Raw genomic sequence first — 21310 nt, 5'->3', positions numbered from 1 at the left:
TACCACTAAGCTAACATACGTGCACATAATTTAACAATTTTTGTTTTTTATGAGGTGGATCATTTAGTAGGAATGTCCCCAATGGTAGATGGAGGGTTTCACATTTAGATTGAAACCAATTATTGAAGCGATTTAGGGTGAAATAGTATAGAACCGCAGGCCAGAGTAATGTAGAGATTATGATGGAAGCAGTAACTACTACTGGTTGCAAAGTCGAGTACCAACTCATTCACACCCGAAATAATTAATTTTTTTAATATCTATTTTCCAACCAAAAAGATTCTCTCACAATCTTATTTCACTGCAAATTTTCTTCTCCCCTCTCACACTTCATAGGGTTTCTCTCTCTAGTATCCTTTCACATCCCACAGAAAACAAATTCCAGATATAACCCTCTTTCTTTTCTTCTATGCATGCAACTGAATTATCTAACTCGCGCAGATCCATAATCAGAATTGAGTTTCCTCCTCCTCCTCCGTCCGCTTCTGCAGTGTTCGCGAGCGGAGAATCAGCAAATTCTAAGAATTCGAGGAAAGAGGCGGATAAACGGTAATGAAGCCCGAACTGGGTTTGGATATCAAGTATCCGAGTGAATTGATTAAGACTGAACCAGGATTCGGGTCAGGAGATCCGAACCGACCCGAATCGAACGGTTCGGGTTGGATGGATCACTGCTATGTGCGCAGGGTGAGGCCGAGTGAGGCGAATGGTTTCGCGGTGTATACGAGGAATAAGAGGTTGAAGAGTACAAGTGTGGATAGAACTGCTTGTGCGGCTAAAATTGAGGGAGATTCTGCAGTATCAGTTAAATTTGAGGATGGTATGAGTTTGAAAGATGAATTTGTTGTTAATGGTGGTCATGCGTTGAATGTGGATAAAGCTGGGGTTAATTTGGGGTTTTTGGGAGGGGAGAGTGAGGAGGAGATGATGGAGATTGAAGTGAAAGAGGAGCCTATTCCTTTGGCGGCAGTGAGGACCGATGGGAGACGGAGGTTTACGCGCTCTGTGCTTGTTGACTCTGAATTGGAGAATGGGGATTCAGGTAATCTGAGGGATACGGTGATCTTGGAGGCAGATGGATTGGTGAGTGAAGAATTGGCGCTGTTGGGTAGTACCAAGACTAGGAAATTGGAGATGAAGATGTCGAAGAAAATTCTTATAAAAGGGCGGCCGACAACAGTTAGAGAGCTCTTCGAGACTGGGCTGCTAGAAGGATATCCAGTTTTCTACAATGGTGGCAAGAGGGTATTTAGCTCACCCATAATATCTCTTCTTAATACTTCTGTTTCTGTGGTTATATTAATCATGTGCTGCTACTGTTACTACTGCTGCTATCACGGCTTATTCTACCACTATCGTGTTACTGAGTACTGATATTAGATTGCTCCTTTTCAATTGCTGTTTCGATGGTGTTGGTTTGGTTATTTTATATTTATTTTTATTTTTAGTTTTGGTCTACTATTACCGTTTCCATTGTTTCTGGATATCTTTAATCAATGTTCTCGTTGATACTATGTATCATATCATTCTCGCCATCATTAATTGATTTTAGGCATGTAAGGATATATTTCTTACATAAATTCATATGTTATTCTCTAAAAAAACTGTCAGTATCATTTCATTGTTGTAATCACTAAATGATTATTGACTTTAGGCATGTCAGAATGTAATTCTCATATAGCTTTATATGTTCTGCTTTTGCAAATTTGATACCATTGATGCAAGATAAGAGTGATGCACGGGTGGTTTGCGTCTGTGGGCAGGAGAGAGAGAGAGAGAGAGAGAGAGATAGAGAGAGAGAGAGAGAGAGAGAGAGAGAGAGAGATGTAGGGACTATGAAGAGGATGCGAGCGAGCCTGTGTTTAACTGTCTTACCTTCTGCCCTTCACGAAAGAAGGGAATAATCTGACCCCTCTTTCCCGAGGAGTAATCACATATTAAAAGCATCTTTGTTATTGTGTTGTTATTATATCATTATTTCCTTTTAAAAATAAGTATCATCTTTTAATATTTATGTAAATTAGTTGAGCAGCAATTTATATTCCTTTTGCACATGTGATATAAATATCATTTATAATTTCAAATATTAAGAATCTTTTCAAGGTTGCCTAATTGGATCCTGTACTGTGGTTTATTACCTGAATCAGCTGTCATTTTCAACTTGGACCGTTATGGTATGCTATCTGCTTCATTTTCAACTAGAAAAACCTACGGCATCGATTTGCTGAGGATTATATTGCAACATTGAGGATTGGGGATAAGATTGATTGGTTGAGCAAATCATCAGATGCTTCTTAAGGCACATTCTGTTTCTGACTTTCTTCTCACAAATGCCTTTTAGGATTGTAGTTGTTGAAGGCGCAAAGGGTGACTTGTTTATATCATCTTTAATGACTTGGTTGAAGACTTGTTTAGCTCTTGCGTAATGTCAGATCATCTATATTACCCCACTTTTTAAGTGAATATGATGACGAGGCAAAGGTGAGTGTGGCTCTGTAATCTAATTTAGGGATCTTGGTATGAAGTTTAACCCTTGATGCTTCCTGTCAAAAAAAATTATGTGATGAAAATACATTAATAAAGTTCAGATCAACATATTACACGAATCGGACATCTGGGACACTGGGTCTAATCAGTCATGCACTTATTTGGATTAACTTGTTTATGCTCAAGGATTAGGGATATATCCCTTAATATTCCCAGTATTTCTTTTATCTTAATATTGTTCGTTAAGATATTAATCTAGCAGCTCCATCTGATTGTCTCTTATAAACTTGAGCACCATCAATGTGTAAAGTTTTCTTCAGGATACTCAACTGATTATAACATCCTCCCAGGGATTCCCACTACGTGGTACGATAAAAGATGCTGGAATCCTATGTTCTTGTAGTTTCTGCAAGGGAGTACGGGTGGGTGCTAATCTTGAGGTTCTCTTTGTAGCCAATGCAGAATAATCTGAATTTGTCACCTTTTGTATACTGTACATATCACCTGAAGCCAGAATGGTTCTCTTAAAATTTTCCAGGTAGTTCCACCCTGCCAATTTGAGATACATGCCTGCAAATCATATAGACGTGCATCACAATATATTTGCTTAGAGAATGGGAAGAGCCTACTCGATGTGGTCAAAGAATGCCGAAAATCATCTGTTAAAACTTTAGAAGAAACAATACAGAACTTCATAGGTCCTATGCCTGTGAAGGAATCTGTCATCTGTAGAAATTGTTCTGGTAAGCAATATGGTTTGTTAATTCTTTTCTGTCATTTGTTAATCTTCATATACACATATACATCTAGATAGTTGTTATGCTTAATTTCTAGTACATTCTATACTTGGTTTAAACTCTTATAAACGACAGCTTTGTATTTTGTTTTTACAGGGTCATTTCTTGCGACATCTGCTGCAAAGGTGGAGCTACTCTGTGATTCTTGCATGGTTATTCTAAATTCAGATTTTGATGCAGAAAGTGTGAAATCAAGGTGCTATATCATTCTGAGTAATCATTGCTTTTACGTTTTCGAGTAATCATTGCTTATAAGTTTTCTCCTCGAAAACTCAATGTTGATTGTGTGAAATCTACTCATTGCTATTTTTGATGAACTGTTGATAAATTTGCATAACCAAGCATGATAGGAGTTGTTGAGGACGAGTTTTCATCCCTTGATTTTTTTTGTCTACAAGTTATACATTTTTGCTGTTATGTTAGTGATATCTAGATGCTATGGAGCCTGGTGAAACGCAACTCAGAACCTACTAAAGCTTATGGGATGTTTCTTGCATGATCTTGTGGAGTGAAAATGCAAAACTCTAAATTATACTTGACCTTCAACTATAATTTTTCGTTTCTGCACAAGGACTCTACTCTTAGCTCATGTTTCATTTAGTTTCAAGATGCCTATGCTGATAGTTGAACATCTATACCAACTATCTGATCATAATAGTATGTTTTTTCATCTATAAATTTCTACTATGAATGTCGAGTGATCGTTGAGTCTCTCCGGCTCAAAAGTTGTTTACGATCTTGTTATAAATTTTTCCTCTTGATTTTACTTTTTGTTTTGTTTTTGGTATCTCTTTCAGGCCTTTGGAGCCATTATTAGGTTTATCAGTTTCTGAAAATGGTGAAGTACATGGCACTCCCCTAAAAAGAGGTCGCCGAGGAAGAAAAAAGAGAAAGTCTGTATCCTTTTTACTTTCTAGTGCTTAAGATTGTCTTTTCCTACGACTCCCTGAAAAGAAAAGAAAGTAAGGATATGACATTTGTCCGCTTATTTGCAGGCATTCAGAGCTCAGGGCCTGTATAAAATCATCAGGAAAATCCTCGTTGCGTGGTGCAACAAGAAAGAAGGGCCAAGTGAAGATAACTAAGATGTGGAGCTCTTAGGCTTTCTTACTCTCTCTGTCATGGGAGATTTTATGCTCATTAATTGCTTTGTTCTTAGATTTAATGTTACCCATACAACTTTCCTTCTGTTGTTTGGCTTGCGCAGGCTGTCACTACCAGCTTCTGCCTTAAAGCCTCCTGGAAGTGCTACATTGACGTATTCCAAATCATTATCTGATCCAACTTCAAATGGCAGTACTTCCTCTGGCGGCTTACTGAGGAACAAGACTACAAGAAAGATACTAAAAAAGTCGGTGCATATAGCTTTTTGTTGATGTATTTGATATGAAATTCAGTAACTAGTCCTTATTTAGCATTTTATTTTGGTGTTGCAGGTTGTCGAATACCGCGTTACTCTCAAAGTCCTCAAAAGTTGCATCTCCTCCCATCTCTGAGAACTCAAAAAGTTCCTCAAAGAAGATAACTAAAAAGTCGGTACAGTAAGCTTTGATTATCACTTGTTCTTTTCTGTTATTCCTTTGCACATACTAAGCGACTATGACAAAATTTTACCAGGGACCAGAGGATGCACAAGCTGGTCTTTGAGAATGATGGATTGCCAGATGGAACTGAAGTTGCTTATTATTCTAATGGCAAGGTGGTTCACATTGATGTTAAATTTAATGTCTCCCTTGTGCTATTTCAGCATTTTAATATTCTGGTGTATTTGTAGAAGTTGCGTGATGGCTATAAAATGGGATCGGGAATAATTTGCCGCTGCTGTAGCACTTTGGTATGATTTTGTTTTAGCTTCTGAAATACTTGATTGTTTCAGGAGACAAGATTATTTATCTTTTGTACAATAAACAGGTTAGCCCATCTCAGTTTGAGGCTCATGCTGGTTGGGCCTCCCGCCGGAAACCGTCAGTCTCTTACATTTTTACTTTGGATCATTAATGTTTCTTGATCACACTTTCCTGTTCACATAACTCTTGAACTTCACATATTTCTGCAGGTATATGTATATCTACACATCTAATGGTGTGTCTCTCCATGAGTTTGCTGTCTCTCTGTTAAAAGGGCGCAAGTGTTCTTCAAAAGACAATGATGACTTGTGCATCATCTGCGCAGATGGTGGGAAACTTGTACTATGTGATGCCTGTCCGAGAGCCTTTCACAAAGGTGGTTATTTATAAGCTAGACTGTTTTTCTTTTGTTTATTACTAAATATGTGTGATCTGTACATTTCTTGTTGATTCCTAGGTTGGCTTGATTGTGATTCTACTGTAAGTTATTATTAGGTTTCATATTTCTATAAGGACTGGGACTTATCTGAATGTTGAAGAGGTCTCTCTCTTGTTGAAGTGACCATTAAGAAAATGGCCTCCGTTTGTTTTCTTATATGCATTTAACTAATAGAGGAAAATATGTACATATTCAACCTGAACAGATCTCAGTGGATAACATGTTATTGGATAAAGTAAGCAAGCCGTTTTACATTTTGTACTCCCTCCGTCCCAGCTTTTAGTATCCAACTTTCCTTTTTTGGCCATCCCACATTTTGGTATCCATTTCTATTTTTGGTAAAAGTAGGTGGGGCCCTTACTCTACTTTAATTATTTTAACTCTCACATAAAATATGGGACCCTTATTCCACTCACAACACATCAATCACTTTATTAAAACTCGTGCCGTTCTCAACTGGATACCAAAAGCTGGGACGGAGGGAGTAATATGGAAGTCATATGTGAGATCTTCTGTAGAAATTTGACGAAGTAAATTGACCCTGAACAAGATTATAAGTAGTATTAAATGTTATTATACCGGGCTTAGATGCCTAGGTTACAACTTTGGTTGGTGTATAGTACATCAATTTTTTTTTTTTTAAATGTGTTTCTATTTGATTAATACATGTACTTTGCTACAATATTTTTTGTATGAACATATTTTGAGCCAGAACAGATTTAGCCTGCAAAATCAGTCGAGGTTAAAAATATCTGTCCCTGTCTACATTGGATTGTCTTGTTTTTGGAATTGACACCTCTATATTGAGAGTATAGAAATTAGGGTTTTCCTATTGGTTAATGTCTCAAAGAGTCGTACGTGTCTAAGCAGCATTGTGCCTAATGGCAGCTTTAGATACCCATTCAGGACAACAAATGGTGTGATCTCAGTTCCTCTTCTCTATTCTTTTATTCTCTTTATACTCATTTATCCTTCTTTTGTTCTTCTCTTACTTTTATTTATATTCTCCTATCTTTCGGTTATTGTTTTTTAAATTTATTTTGGTAATTTTATTTCCCTTGCTAATGCAGAATGTGCCTCTTTATCGAGCATACCTCGTGGTAAATGGTATTGCACCTATTGCCAAAACATGTTTCTTAGAGAAAAATTTGTTGAGTGGAACGCCAATGCTGTTGCAGCTGGGAGAGTGTCAGGTATTGATCCAATTGAGCAAATAACAAATCGTTGCATTCGAATTGTCAAGAACCCCGAAGAAGCAGAAGTTATAGCTTGCGTAATCTGCAGGTAGCATCCATTAAACTAATAGATTGAAGAAACTGAAAAACTAAAATTGCACGTATTATATTAGTTGATATTTTTTAATTTTTCATTTTCAGAGGCTATGATTTCAGTAAGTCTGGCTTTGGTCCCCGTACTGTTATATTGTGTGATCAGGTAGTCTTCATGGCTTCTCCTCTTGGTCCTTATTTGGAGTATTATATTCTAAACAAGGTTTTTCTATTTTCCAGTGTGAAAAGGAATATCATGTGGGATGTTTGAAAAAATGCAAGTTGGCTGATTTGAAGGTTAGAACTTCAGCAGAAGGATGCCTACTTTGCATTAAATATCTTTTGCTTCCTTAAAATCCAACACCTTTTACAGGAACTTCCAAAGGGAAAGTGGTTCTGCTCTGGGAACTGCAAATGGATATATTCTGCTCTGCAGAATGTACTAAATGCAGGTTCAGAAAAGCTCCCTGATTCCACCTTGGACATTATAAGAAAGAAGCTAACAGACAAAAGTTCTGATTCTGATCTTGACGTGAGATGGAGACTTCTGAATGGGAAAATTGCATCTCGGGAAACCAGAGTGTTGCTATCGCAGGCTGTAGCTATATTTCATGTAAGAGTGCACTTTAAGTTGATGCTCATTGTTTTGGTGAATATCACAGCTCTATGAGTAGTTAAGCAGTAATTGATATGTAATGTGCACTCTTTGAGTTGTCTTGATCAAAATTTTCTTTATAGAGTCACATTGTTATCCCAACTTATGGAACTATGGCAAAATTCACATATATCCAGAGTTAAATTGAAATCTAAGTTAATTGATTAGATTCTTTGATGGACTCCTATAGCAAAACATAACAATCTCTTGAGACTGTTATGATGCTGTAGTATGAGTTGTGATCACAAAGGTCATTGTTGATTTACATATAATTTTTCTTAACTTTCACATGTCAAGTTTTAATTGTTGCAACTGTTTATTAAATTGTATTTCAGGATTGTTTTGACCCTATAGTTGATTCAGAAACTGGACGTGACTTCATTCCATCTTTGGTTTATGGGTATGCACTTCTTATTTGCCTTTAACAAGACATAATTTTGTTCTTGCATAGAGTTGTTATCAGTATGTTTTATAGCCATTTGCTTCTACCTGCCTTTCTATGTCTCTTTCTTGCTTTATCATTCAGGAGGAATATAAGGGGTCAAGACTTCAGTGGGATATACTGTGCTATTCTGACTGTGAAGTAAGAGCCATCTCTCCTCTTGTACATCATCTCAGCTATTGATATATATATATATATATAGGAGGGGGTTAAAATAAAACACCTCTTAAAATATAAAATAGGAACCATTTTCAGCCCTTAGATCATCAAGATCTACGGTTGATTCATCACTTTGTTGGATGAATTCATGGTCCTGAGTTCGAATCCCATAGGTAGCAGAAAAATTAATTTTCGCAATTCAAACATTTATACAGCAAATTCATGTGTGTTCTACATAGAATTCATACATTTACATATGATTTTTCTAAGATTAAATCTCTACCGTTAGATTATGAGTAGATCAATGAGTAAATCTATTCCTATTTTATACTCTAAGAGTTGTTTTTAGCCTAGCCCTCCCCTCTATATATATTCACACACACACATATATATTTATGATCAATAAATTCTTGTCTATCTTTCAGCTCAACTGTTGTATCAGCTGGTATCCTTCGGTTTTTTGGAGAAGAAATTGCTGAACTTCCTTTGGCTGCAACACGCATTGGTCATCAGGGAAAGGTAAGTTATAGCACTCACAAAATGTTGTGTTCTATATTTCCTGATTTTTTATCTGTTCATGTTGCCTGGTGATCAAAGTAAGTCATGCAGTTGTTTCCTAACCAACCACATACCACATGCCTCATTGGAAGTTGATAAACCAAATAGATATTTTATGCCCATATGCAGTTTGCAGTACAACATGCATCATTTCACCTCTTAGTCTATTTTATTTAATCCGGTAGTCTAATCAACTTCTCTTTCCGGGACTTAAGCTACTGACTCTATGATTCATATGCAGCAAGATTGTCTGCTGTGTTTTTTGTAGAGAACTTGCTGTTGCACTTGTACTGATGGAATTAAATGTCTTTGCAGGGATACTTTCAACTACTTTATTCGTGCATCGAAAAATTGCTTGCGTTTCTGAATGTCAAAAGTTTTGTTCTCCCAGCAACAGATGAGGCAAAGTCAATTTGGACAGAGAAGTTTGGGTTTAATAAGATACCGGAAGAGCAGGTATTCAAGCGGCCAAATAGAATTGCTGCTAACCTATTTTGGCATGTTATTGTTAGTTAATCCTCCGTATTTTGCAGCTTTTGAATTACAGAAAAATCTGTTGGCAAATGATTGGTTTCAAGGGGACATCCATGTTAGAGAAACCAGTTCCTAAATGTAGAATTATCAATCAAGATGAAGCAGACCCAGATGATGTTCCGTTGCAGTGATTAAGGAAGCAAAGCCATTTAAGCCATTTTCCTTAGCGGCTTTATGGGCTGGTGTAAATTGGTATGTTATTTATATTCATGTATTAAAGATAATTTGATTTGACAAGTTTCCTGACTGAAGCGGAAGTTGCTAAATTAGTTGTAATGAGTCGATGAGGAAGATGAGAAGACTTGATCCTGGCGGGAAATGGTTGAATTGTATAAAAAATGTTTACCTGTAGTTTATTAGACAGGAGTGATATGTCTTATTCTTTATTTTCCCCTTCTGTAACTGTCGCCTGTAAATAAGTAACTATTGGCCGGTGTAAGAAGTCTGTGTAATAGGGGAGGGTGTTTATCGTATCCCAAGCAACTTGTGTATCAATTTGAGGCACACAAAATGTAGTTTTGTATCTTGTTTAGACATAATCAATGTGGTTGTATATAATGTTGTAACATAGCACATGTAACTCACCTGTGGATAATAGGTTCAATTTTATTACGAATTCATCTTATAGGTTTTGTTGTTTTGATGAGTGTTTTGCTCTTTGCTGAACTTCATCATATTGGTATATCTATACATATTATTATCACCAACAAGTGTATTTGAATGGAAATGGAAGACGATTTTATTTGTTTTTTTATTTTGGGAGGAGAATGGATTGCCTAGAATTGAATAAATTGGGGTAAAAAATTTCTTTTCTTTTGAGGGTGTGTTATCTTTGATTGTAAATTTATCATGAGAAAATGAGGGATGAATAAAACTTCATCCGTTAAATCATTCCTTTATTTTTCCTCATTTTTCACTAAATAGAATTTGATCGTCATCCATTCCTCCTTTTCACTACAAAGGAGGGAAAATAGTATCATATCAAAAATAGATGGATAATATTATCCATCATTTGTAGTGAAAAAGATGAATGAATAAGGGTCAAATTCTATTTTATAGGAAACTAGTACGACCATCCGTGCGATGCACGGCGAAATCGAAATTAAATGATATGTTTAAATAAATAAATATAAATAATAAACAAAAATAAAATATAATAAATATACAAAATATGGTTTAAAAATAAAATACTAATTACTCAACAAAATTTCGAATTTAAAAAAGTATTTTTCAATTATGCATTAAGTGTAATGATAATTATAGTTATTAAATTATTTTAAATTATTTGATAATGAAAATATTTTAAAATTTTAATAACCTATTCGTTTTAAATTAATTTTTGATAATTTTTATACCATATTAAAGATCTTCTGACGAACTTAAACTTAAGATGCACATTGAATATTTTTTTATAAATTAAATTTGACAATGTTTAGAAAAGAATTAAAATTATAAAAAGAAAAGAGAAAAAAATAATAAAAAGTATGATGGGAGAAGAGAGAAAATAAAATGGAGGGAGAAGACTCCTCTTTTATACTCCATTTGTCCCTGAAATAAGTTCCTCTTTGAGGACGGGCACGAGTTTTAAGAAAAAGTGGTAAAGTGTATTGATAGTGGAGAAAAATGTGTTATAATTAGTATTGGAGTGGTGAAAATGTGAAAAAGTATTACTCCGTCCGTCCGTCAAGATTATGTAAAAATTACTATATCGGGCGTCCGCCAAGATTATGTCACTTTTCTTTTAAGGCAATGGTCCCACCATCCTCTTTAATATTTTATCCTTACTAACACTCTTTATTTACAAAAAATTCACCATAAATTAAATTTCAATCACACATCTCATAAAGTGGTGGGACCATTTCTCCACTACATCAAAATCATCACCAATTTTATTAAATCTTGTGTTCAAACAATTTTACATAATCTTGACGGACGGAGGGAATATAATTAGTATTGAGAGTGGTGAAAAAGTGAAAAGTAAGAATAAATAAAGTATTATTAGTGGTGGGGGTAGTTGTCCAAAAATGGAAAGAAAGAAATAGAAACTTATTTTGGGGACGTCCCAAAAAGGAAAAAGATGAACATATTTCAGAGACAGATGGAGTATATTATATAGATGAGGGAAAAGAAGGGAAGAATTTAAATGGTAAAATTTTGTTTATCCATTTTTTTTCACATGGTAAATTTATAACCAAAGAAAATGCACCTTAAATAGACAAGGTATGTTTGTGGTTGTTGATGAGGAGTAATATATGCAGAGCAGAAGAATGATCTTTATCAGAGGAACGGACCTCGCTAGAGGAACGGATGTCGTCAGAGAAATGGCCTTCGTCAGAGAAGTCACTCTTGCCAGAGGAATGGCTCTTGCCAGAGGAATGGCTCTTACTAGAGGAATGACCCTCACCAGAGAAGTCACCAAAGAGCAGAGGAATCGCCTGCCTGAGGGCAAATTTATTATTATGCCCTCGACCACGCGGGGAGCATGTTTTAGCGGCAAAATTACTATTTTACCCCTAGCATGTAATCTATAAATACCCATGCACACGCACTCTGTAAAGGAGGCTCTCATTACTTTACAATACTATTGCAATTTACTCTCGTGCTCTCAGCAACTCAACTACTCTCTCTCACTTTTCTCGATCAAACACTAGGTATAATTCACGATTCAACGACAATTCACCTATTAATTCCCCACCTGTATATTTATAATTCACCAGCTGGCGCCGTCTGTGGGAAATCATGAGTTAAGGCGTGAGTTTCGACCACCTGCGCATGCAGATCTGTAATTACGATCGGATTTGCGTGCGCAGGCCCCAATTGAGCTGATGTTCTGAATACCCACGCGAATCTGGACCGATAATCGTGTTTTTCGTGCTAATCTGTTTATAAATTCATGAGATCCGTGGTTTTTACGATTTTCCTTGCATGCGCATGTTGGGAAGGCGGTGGAAGCCGAGGGTTGGGTGTTAATTTGCGGTTATCTTACGCGTAATCATGATAATTATGTGCGATTATTATGTTTCCTTGCATAATTTCTGTTTTTCTTACGAATCTGACGTATTTTACTAACGATCTGTTGATTGGTGCTCTGTTTTTTGTGTTTTTGGGTCTTCACGGTTGATTTATCGGGTAATACGTTCTCTCTTCCGAGTTTGACTCCGAATCTATGGGGAAATTTCCATCGTTCTCTCTGTTCATGTTTTAATCCGAGTCCTGGGTTTATTTCCTAGTGCACGAGGGTATTTCTCGCGGGATCTCATAATGGCCTTCGCGCCAGTGTTTGGGACGCCTTATGTTACGGATTCCTCTGACGAAGGATGATCCGATTCATTTTTATTTGAACTTTTTCTCACATCTTTCACATGTAGGTACTATGGACTCTTCTGAAGCTGGCCGCACTTTTGAGAAGGAATTTGACAACACCGGGCTCAGCTCTGGTTTCCACACTACTAAGATACCCACCTCGCTGCTCAACAGTTTGCCGGCCAACACTGTCTTCACCACACCGCCGGGTTTCCACAACGTCTCCACTATCCTGCTGACGGGTCAGAACGTCACTACCCAGAGATTTGCTCTGGTGACCCCTGGATCAGAACTGCAAAGCTTGGTCCCCACATCTGGTGGTGGCCCGCTGAATTTTGTATTGGCAGAGCAGATGATGGCTCTGCTTAACTACGCTGCTGTGCGCCAAGCGCTAGGGACCCCGTTGCTATCAACTGTCCCCGCCACAACGCCCCTGATGGGAGTGCTCAACCAACAGGGCACTGAAGTCCCGCCTCCTATTGCTCTGGAGGTGAATAATCAACTTGCTAACAAACAAGCCACGCTACCTAAGGAAACACAGAGGTTCCCTGCCGAGAAGGACCTGGAGAGAAGGCCAGAGGGGAGCCACGTCAGGCTAGGTAGCATCGTTAGGAAGGAGGGGGTCGACGAGTGCGATAGCCACTCTATCACTCCTATGTTCGAGGAGGAGAGGCCAAGGGAAAATGCAAAACTTAAAAATCAAGTGTCGCAACTGAAAAATCAGCTCACGGATCTGGAAGATACTCTGAGGGAGAAGTCTCAGAGGGTTGAAGGGGTGCAGAAGTCAGAGAGATCTCACAGGGCAGAGAAGTCATACCGGTCAGAGAAATCACATCAGACCAGAAGGTCAGAGGGACGGGAGCAAGAGTATTCCTCTGGGAGGCAAGAACACAGGGTACACAAGCGTCATCATGCCCATGATTCGCCAAAGGACAGAAGGGAACACGGGAGGCACAAGGATGACAAGCGAGCCAGAACATCAAGGGTCCCCACTACTATCAGCCGGAGTCCTTTCTCCGCTGACATTCTGGCGGATACTCTGCCACGCAGTTACAAGCCCATTTCGCTGGACTATGATGGTACCACCGATCCGGAGGTACACCTTAACCGGTTCGAGGGATTGGTTACACTTCACATGTACACGGAGGGCATCAAATGCCGGATATTCTCTACCACTTTAACTGGACCCGCCCAGTTGTAGTTTGGTACGCTTGCCCCAAATTCTATTCATTCGTTTGAAGATTTACAGACACGTTTCTTGAGGCAGTTCGCGAGTTCGCGAAGGGTTGGGAAGTCAGCTCTTTCCTTGATGGACATAAAGCAAGATCAAAACGAAGCACTACGGGAGTATACTGCCAGGTTCAACCTCACTGCTCTGGAGGTGCCAGAGGCGGAATCACAGATCAAAATTGTGCTTATGTCAGAGGGTTAAAGCCGGGGCTCTTCTTCGACGAGCTACAAATCAGACCGGCCCAGGATTTCGACGATATCATGGCTAGGCTGCCAGGGTACTTGCAGCTGGAAGACGCCAAGATGGCGCGGAAGGCGGAGAATGACAAAAATAAGGCTAAAAAGGCCGAAGACGCACCAGAGAGAAACAACAGAAATCATGATCGGGCTCCTTTCAGAGGGTTGCCCCCGAGGGTACCTTCTCCCTAGGCAGAGATGCCACCTCGCCAGCAGTGTACTGTAAACGAAGTTAATCGTTTTGACGAATACACCCCCTTGAACAAACCGCAGGAGGAGATCTTTCATCTAATCAAGAATCAACCGTTCTTCAGGGCGTCGGGAAGCTATAGAGATGGACAGCCACAACAGGGGCCTAACAACAAACTGTGTGAATACCACAATTCATACGGGCACTATACCAAGCATTGCGGGCATCTTAAACACCAACTGGAGCTTTTGGTGCGTCAGGGTAATCTAGATCAGTTTATAGCCAAAGGGAACGAGGGCCAAGGTCAAGGGCCAGAGCAGGGAAATGATCGGAGGCAGGATCAGGGGAATAACATGGATCGTAGGCCAAAGGAAAATTGTGACAATCGCAGAGGAGCAGTAGAGGGTCGGGTACCCCCTTCCCATTCCGAAGAGAAGTACACATGATCTTTGGAGAAAATAGGATACCAACGTCCAATAGAGCCAAGAAACAAGTCGTACGCGCAGTGAAATCAGGGTATTATCCCAGACAAGTGATGGGGATTACAGATGTAGCATAGGAGTCAACCATCACATTCGAATCAGAGGATTTGCGAACGCTTATGTACCCCCACGACGATGCGCTAGTGATCACGGCCGACATAGCCGGTTGCATTGTTCACCGAGTTTTCGTAGATTCAGGCAGCGCAGTAAATATTCTATATCTGGAGTGTCTCCAGAACATGGGGATCGAAGTCAACATCGAACCAACGAACGCTCATTTATTCGGGTTTGGGGGAGAAATGATTATGCCAATAGGGTTTGTGGAGCTGTCGCTAAATCTTGGCTGGGCAGATGCCAGCAAAACCAGGGGGATACGATTCTTGGTGGTGGACATGCCAAAACCATCCTACAATGTGATACTCGGACGCCCTGCTTTGACGGCATTCAGAGCAGTTATCTCGATGTTCCACTTAAAGATGAAATTCCCCATTGGAGGGGGAAGAGTGGGAGAAGTATGGATGTCTAAAGAATGTCACATGCGGATGCTCACACATTCGTCGAGGCAGAAAAGGGAAAGGTTAGCAGAGGGACCAGACACCCGGAAAAAAGAGAAGGTGAGCGATGTCACTGCTCCGGTAGAGGAACGACGAGAACTGACAGAATTGCAAAATGATCGGGATAACACAGAGAAATCCACCTTAATATCCACCAGTGATGTCTGCAATATGATTGAATTATTTCCAGGGCGAGAGGGATTTCAGACCAAAATCGGGTCCTCTATGAACGAACAGATCAGAGAGGAGCTAATCAGCTGCCTTCAGAGAAATGCGGATGTGTTTGCCTTCAGCACAACCGACTTAAAGGGTATCGACAGAGGGCTGGCAGAACATTGCCTCAATGTGGATCCGAATGTCAAACCGGTGAAACAAAGAACAAGACACTTTGGCGCTGAGAAAGATGCTGCAATTAGGGAACAAGTCCAAGGGCTGCTGGACGCGGGTCATATTGAGGAAGTACAATATCCGGAATGGATCTCAAACGTTGTAATGGTGGCAAAGAAAACGAATACTTGGCGAATGTGTGTGGACTACAGAGACCTGAATGCCACCTGCCCCAAGGACCATTATCCTCTGCCGAGGATTGATCAACTAGTAGACTCTACCTCTGGTTGCGTGCTACTGTCAATGATGGATGCGTACCAGGGATATCACCAAGTGAAGATGCACAGAGAGGACATCGCTAAAACGGCTTTCGTCGTCTGTTGTAGGGTTTTTGGTTGGAGAAGTATGCCGTTTGGCTTGAAAAATGCGGGGGCTACGTACCAACGGATGATGGAAAAAATTTTCAAGGAACAACTCTCCAAAAACATATCAGTTTATGTGGACGACATGCTTGTGCGCAGTGTTAGAGTGAAGGACCACGTCTCTGACTTGGAAGAGGTCTTTGCGGTCATCAGAAATCATCGGCTCATGCTCAACCCAGCGAAATGCACTTTTGTGGTCACTACCGGCAAGTTCTTAGGATACAAGGTTACTCCGGTAGGAATTGAAGTCAACACGGATAAGGTCAAAGCCATCATGGATATGACACCACCCCGAGGGATCAAGGAGGTACAGACTCTTAACAGGGCGTATCACTGCTCTGAGCAGGTTCATATCACGATCAGCAGAGCGAAGCCTGCCATTCTTTAAAATCCTGAGGAAGGGGACAAAATTTCAGTGGACTAGCGGAATGCCGAACAGCCTTTGACGATCTCAAAGCTTATTTAGCGGAGCTCCCAACTCTGACCAAGCCATTTCCCGGGAAAATATTATATCTATACATAGCAGTAGGGGAAGAATCGATCAGCTCAGTGCTTATCAGAGAGGAGGGAAATCATCAGAGACCAATTTACTTCGCCAGCAGGGTCATCCAAGGCCCCGAACTAAATTATTCAGAAATCGAAAAGGCTGCTCTGGCAGTCATGATCACGGCTCGGAAACTGAGGCCTTATTTTTTATCATATCGGGAAGTAGTGCGAACTGCATTACCCTTCAGACAAGTGTTGGGACGGTCGGATTTGTCAGGGAGGATGGTGAAGTGGGCTGTGCAATTAGGGGAATATGATGTGGAATATGAGCCGAGGATGGCCATCAAGGCACAAGCCCTTGCGGATTTCATTCAGGAAACTACTCGTCGTCCTGTACAAGAATTTTGGATAGCATTCATGGACGGATCAGTCACGGAGGAGGGGTGTGGGATCGGGGTGTACATCGTCTCTCCAAGCTCGGGGGTATATCAATTTGCTATTAAGTTTACGTGTAGAATGTCTAACAACGAGGCCGAATATGAGGCCGTGGTCAGAGCAGCGCACATTTTGTCAGAGCTGCGGGCTGAATGTGTCATCATTAGAACTGATTCACAGTTAGTGGCTCAGCAATTCTCAGGGGGCTATCACATTAAAGAACACATGATGAAAGCATATCACTGCAAGATCAATGAAATGAAGCAAAAATTCATGGAGTTCAAAATCAAACAGATTTCCCGGGAAGAGAATACCAAGGCAGACTTACTGGCGCGAATGGCCAGCGCAGTGGAACAGACGTGGAACGATGAGATTACGCTGCTCTGCGATACCAGAAAAATGGGGACTTCACAGGTCTTTTCAGTGGAAATTCGGGACGATTGGCGGGCCCCAATTATACACTTTCTTAAGACAGGGGAACGGCTAAGTAAAGAATCTAATCAGAAGGCTCGATATGAGAATTATTGCTTGATCAACGATCAACTCTATAAGTGATCTTTTACCCACCCCTTATTAAAGTGCTTATCTCCCGAGGAAGCTAATTTTGCTCTAAAAGAAATTCATGCAGGTTGCTGTGGTGGGCACACGGGATTCATGGATCTCGTACGAAAAATTATTCGGGCAGGGTTTTATTGGCCAAACATCAACAAAGATGCCAGAGAATTCGTTCGCAAATGCGAAGCTTGTCAGAGACACGCTGGGAGAATCAACATCCCAGGAGAAACCATAGGAGTCATGTATGCTGCATGCCCATTTGATAAATGAGGCATAGACATCGTTGGGAAGTTGCCCACGACACCAGGGGAAAATTGTTTTCTCATCGTAGCAGTGGATTACTTCTCCAAATGGGTTGAAGCTGAGGCCGTGGCAAAGATCGACGAAGTAACAGTGGAGCGGTTCATCTGGCGAAACATATGTTGCCGATATAGAGTCCCCAGAATCATCGTGTCAGACAACGGAACCCAGTTCACGGGGCAGAGGATTGCTGATTTCTGCGATCGAATGGATATAACACAACGTTTCGTGTCAGTGGCTCATCCGCAAGCAAACGGACAAGTGGAATAGGCGAACAGATCAATCTGCGAAGGGATCAAAAAGCGGCTGAACCAGAGCAGGGGAAAGTGGGTCGAGGAGTTGGACACGTACTTTGGGCCTACCGAACTAGCCCAAAGACAGCAACCGGATAGGCGCCTTTTACCCTGGTATATGGATCCAACGCAGTGATACCAGCAAGAGGCTAGGTTGGAGTCATATCGAATTACAACTTACAACACAGAGCAAAACTCGGAACTCCACAGAGCAGAGCTCGATCTGGTGGAAGCGCATAGGGATGAAGCCCAAATCAGAGCAGCGAAGTACAAAAGCATTATCAAAGCGGGATATGACAAGAGGGTCAGAGCACGAAAGTTATCTAAGGGCGACCTAGTCCTCAAGAGGGCCGATGCATTGAAGCCGGTGGGCAAGTTTGAACCTAATTGGGAGGGGCCCTTCATCATCACCGAGGTCCTAGGTGGCGGAGCGTACACTTTGTCGGATCCAGACAGCAGAGCTCTCCCCAAACCGTGGAATATCAATACTCTGAAAAAGTTTTACGTGTAATATTGTTCGACAATATAACAAATTGTAGACCGAATACTCTTTTTCCCCACAGGGGTTTTAACGAGGTTCGGAGCTATGATATCAATAAAATCGGATATGTGGTTCTAGGGAATTCCCTGGTGTTGACTCATTTACTTTAAGTAATTTCTTTTCCAGTTACATATTTACTTAACATGTTCATGCAGAGCATTGCACATGTCACCAGAGGGGGGAGTAGAGTATATACCCACAATTCACAAATTCAATCCAAATTGTTGCTCAGCAAGTCAAGGGAAAAACAAATTCAAATTGCTACTTAGCAAGTCAAAGGAAAAAACAAACATCAAGGGAGGAGCAGAGGAATCACTTTAACCGTAAGCCACGAAAGTTGGATGCATCCCCCGGATCATCCATGCTCCGTGCAGGGTGTTCTCTTAATCGTAAGCCACGAAAGTTGGATGCATCCCCCGGATCATCCATGCTCCGTGCAGGGTGTTCTCTTAACCGTAAGCCACGAAAGTTGGATGCATCCCCCGGATCATCCATGCTTCGTGCAGGGTGTTCTCTTAATCGTAAGCCGCGAAAGTTGGATGCATCCCCCGGATCATCCATGCTCCGCGCAGAGTGTTCCGGCCTTAAAGGGAAGCATCAGAGGAACGCCAAGAATCAAAGTGTCAGAGGAGCACTTAGGGAGGAAAGGGCCAGAGAAATGCGCATCAGGAAGAAGATCAGAGCAGCGGTCCCAACAACTCATTCAGAGGGATCATATTGTCAAGTTAAAGTTATCAGTTTGACCGGAGTCAGAGGAACCATCTAGAGGAACCATCTAGAGGAACCATCCAGAGGAACCATCCAGAGGAACCACCCAGAGGCACCGCCCAGAGGGAAGCTGACCAGAGGAATCATAAACAGTTCATCAAAAATAAAAGTCCTACGCTAACATGGAGGAAACAACCGCCACATCTTGAGGTTTCAAAATACATGTTCACATCAAAGACAGAACAACAACAACAAAACAATACGAAAGAGAAATTGATACAGAGCCAGATCAGAAATTAAGAGAAGAAAGAAGTTACGAAGAAAATTAATTGATAATGCAAAAGCAATGAAACTGTACATAGCAGTCAGAACAACAACAAAATGTTTACAAACGTAAAAAATTTACAAATCTTGACAAAAAAAGGAGAGAAAATGACAAGAAGCAGTCAGGAGGGAGGAGCAAGGCTAGAAGAGTCTGGAGGAGCAGAAGTGCAGAGGGATCCACAGCAGCAGGAGCAGCAGCATCAGAGGCCTCGCCAGAGGGACCTCCTTCCTCAAACACTGGTAAAGTGTCTGAGTCCTTCACCTCCGACAGACGCTGGTCTACATCCAACAACTTTAACGCCTCTTGGGTAAATGTTGTTTCATCCTTGTACAGGGCGTAAAGCTGATCTACAACTGCGGAGAAGGACGCCGGATCCTCGAAGGCGGAGGCCTTAAAGCCAGCAGGCAGAGGGGGCTCCATGCTGAACTGAGAGAATCCCAGAGAGCTAGCACCAGGCTGACCCTCAGTTGATCCACAAACTTCGCCAGGGAAGTGCAGAAGGGGGGCCGGTACACCGGAGCAGTGGGCACTGGCTCAGAGCAGACCCCAAAGGCGAACTGGGGAAGGGCCTTCTCCAAGACCGGGTACCACCACCCGGGCTTCTTCGGGGACTCAGCAGTGATGCTCAGCAGCCTGTTCAGATCTTCATCCTTGATGTGGTCCATCAAGGCCCCCATATCCAGAGCAGCGGCCTGCTCCGCTGATGCTCCCAATAACTCCGCCGTCTTCATAGCTGTTTCCTTTATCACGTGGGCGATGATTTGGGAGAATCCTTCCAGATAATCAGGAGTCTGCTGGAAGGCTGCCAGGGTACCCTCCAACATCATGCCCATGAACTGCTGGCCCTGGGGAGAAAGGAAGAACTCCAGGCACTGGTCCGGGGCCCCCATCACGTAGCCCCAGTTTTGGGCACCCTCACAGGCCTTCTTCCAGTTGCGCCTGGACTCCATGTGCTCCTCTGCGTACCTCATCCAGAACAGGACGAGGTTGTCATAACCTTCCTTCTTGGCTCTCTCCAGCTCAGAGGCTAGAGAGGCCTTCTCCACCTCCACTTGGGCAATGTGGGCCTGCAGCGCAGCCACATCTGCTTCAGCCTTGCTGTAGCGCTCCACCATGCCCACGACCTCCTCGTCGCGCTTCACCTGCGCCTCCCTTTCCGCCTCTAAATCTTTCTCCAGTGCACCGTATTCATCGATGCACCGGATTGCCTCCCCGACCCGGGACTCCAGCTGCAGGGAAACAAAGGGAAAGGTCAGAGCAGAGAAATCAAAAGGTCAGTAACAAAACCACTAAGACAAGGTGAATAATGCAGGGTACCTGAAGACACAGCTGGCCGAGGTTGTTAGCCAACGCCGCCCGCTTCATCTTTTTCGTTGTTTCCCGATCCTGGAGATGGATGTGGGAAAGTAATGTGCGGATGAAATCTCGTCCCTTCAGGGACGAGATTGGCTTGGAGCCAGAAGCCTCTGATTTCCCCGCGGGCAGGGCCAGAGCTTTACCTCCCTCAGCATCCACGGAGGCGATCTCCGCTTCACTTGCTGGTCTAGCTTCCGGGTCCACGAATTTGCTGGCCTTTTGCAGGCTCGCCTTCCTCCGCTTTTCAGCCAAGGCCAGCAAAGCACCCTTCCGCTTCTTCTGAACGAAGGCAGGAGTCGGGATGTCTTGGACTATTGTGGGATCGGGAACATCATCAGTAATGTCCACCACAGGAATGGTGGACCCTCCCTCGGCTCTGC

The 21310-nt window shown here is 41.7% G+C and overlaps 1 protein-coding gene across 6 annotated transcripts; it reads left to right on the top strand.

Moving 5' to 3' along the window:
- The first annotated feature begins 232 nt into the window (after nt 1-232).
- LOC130997863 (uncharacterized) lies at nt 233-9813 on the top strand. Of its 6 annotated transcripts, none has more exons than XR_009093234.1 (22): nt 233-1245; nt 2838-2909; nt 3026-3230; nt 3381-3480; nt 4082-4177; nt 4280-4372; nt 4492-4635; nt 4721-4816; nt 4902-4983; nt 5059-5118; nt 5196-5248; nt 5341-5507; nt 6641-6854; nt 6947-7004; nt 7079-7135; nt 7212-7451; nt 7829-7893; nt 8020-8076; nt 8520-8613; nt 8968-9108; nt 9186-9378; nt 9457-9813. XR_009093234.1 is itself a non-coding variant. In XM_057923293.1 (21 exons), exons 1-21 carry the CDS (start codon nt 553-555, stop codon nt 9315-9317), a joined length of 2916 nt encoding a protein of 971 aa, XP_057779276.1. In that variant the 5' UTR covers nt 233-552; the 3' UTR covers nt 9318-9813. The 6 variants fall into 6 exon arrangements, 4 of the variants coding, with proteins under 4 accessions (XP_057779276.1, XP_057779275.1, XP_057779274.1 ...); XR_009093233.1 differs by having other exon boundaries at nt 274-1245; nt 2838-2927; XM_057923293.1 differs by having other exon boundaries at nt 5062-5118; nt 9186-9813.
- The last annotated feature ends 11497 nt before the right edge of the window (nt 9814-21310 follow it).

The sequence above is a fragment of the Salvia miltiorrhiza genome, chromosome 8 (genome assembly GCF_028751815.1).
Source record: "Salvia miltiorrhiza cultivar Shanhuang (shh) chromosome 8, IMPLAD_Smil_shh, whole genome shotgun sequence".
Lineage (NCBI taxonomy): Eukaryota > Viridiplantae > Streptophyta > Magnoliopsida > Lamiales > Lamiaceae > Salvia > Salvia miltiorrhiza.
Note: the sequence above shows the minus strand (reverse complement) of the source record. Positions and strands in the feature narration are given on the sequence as shown.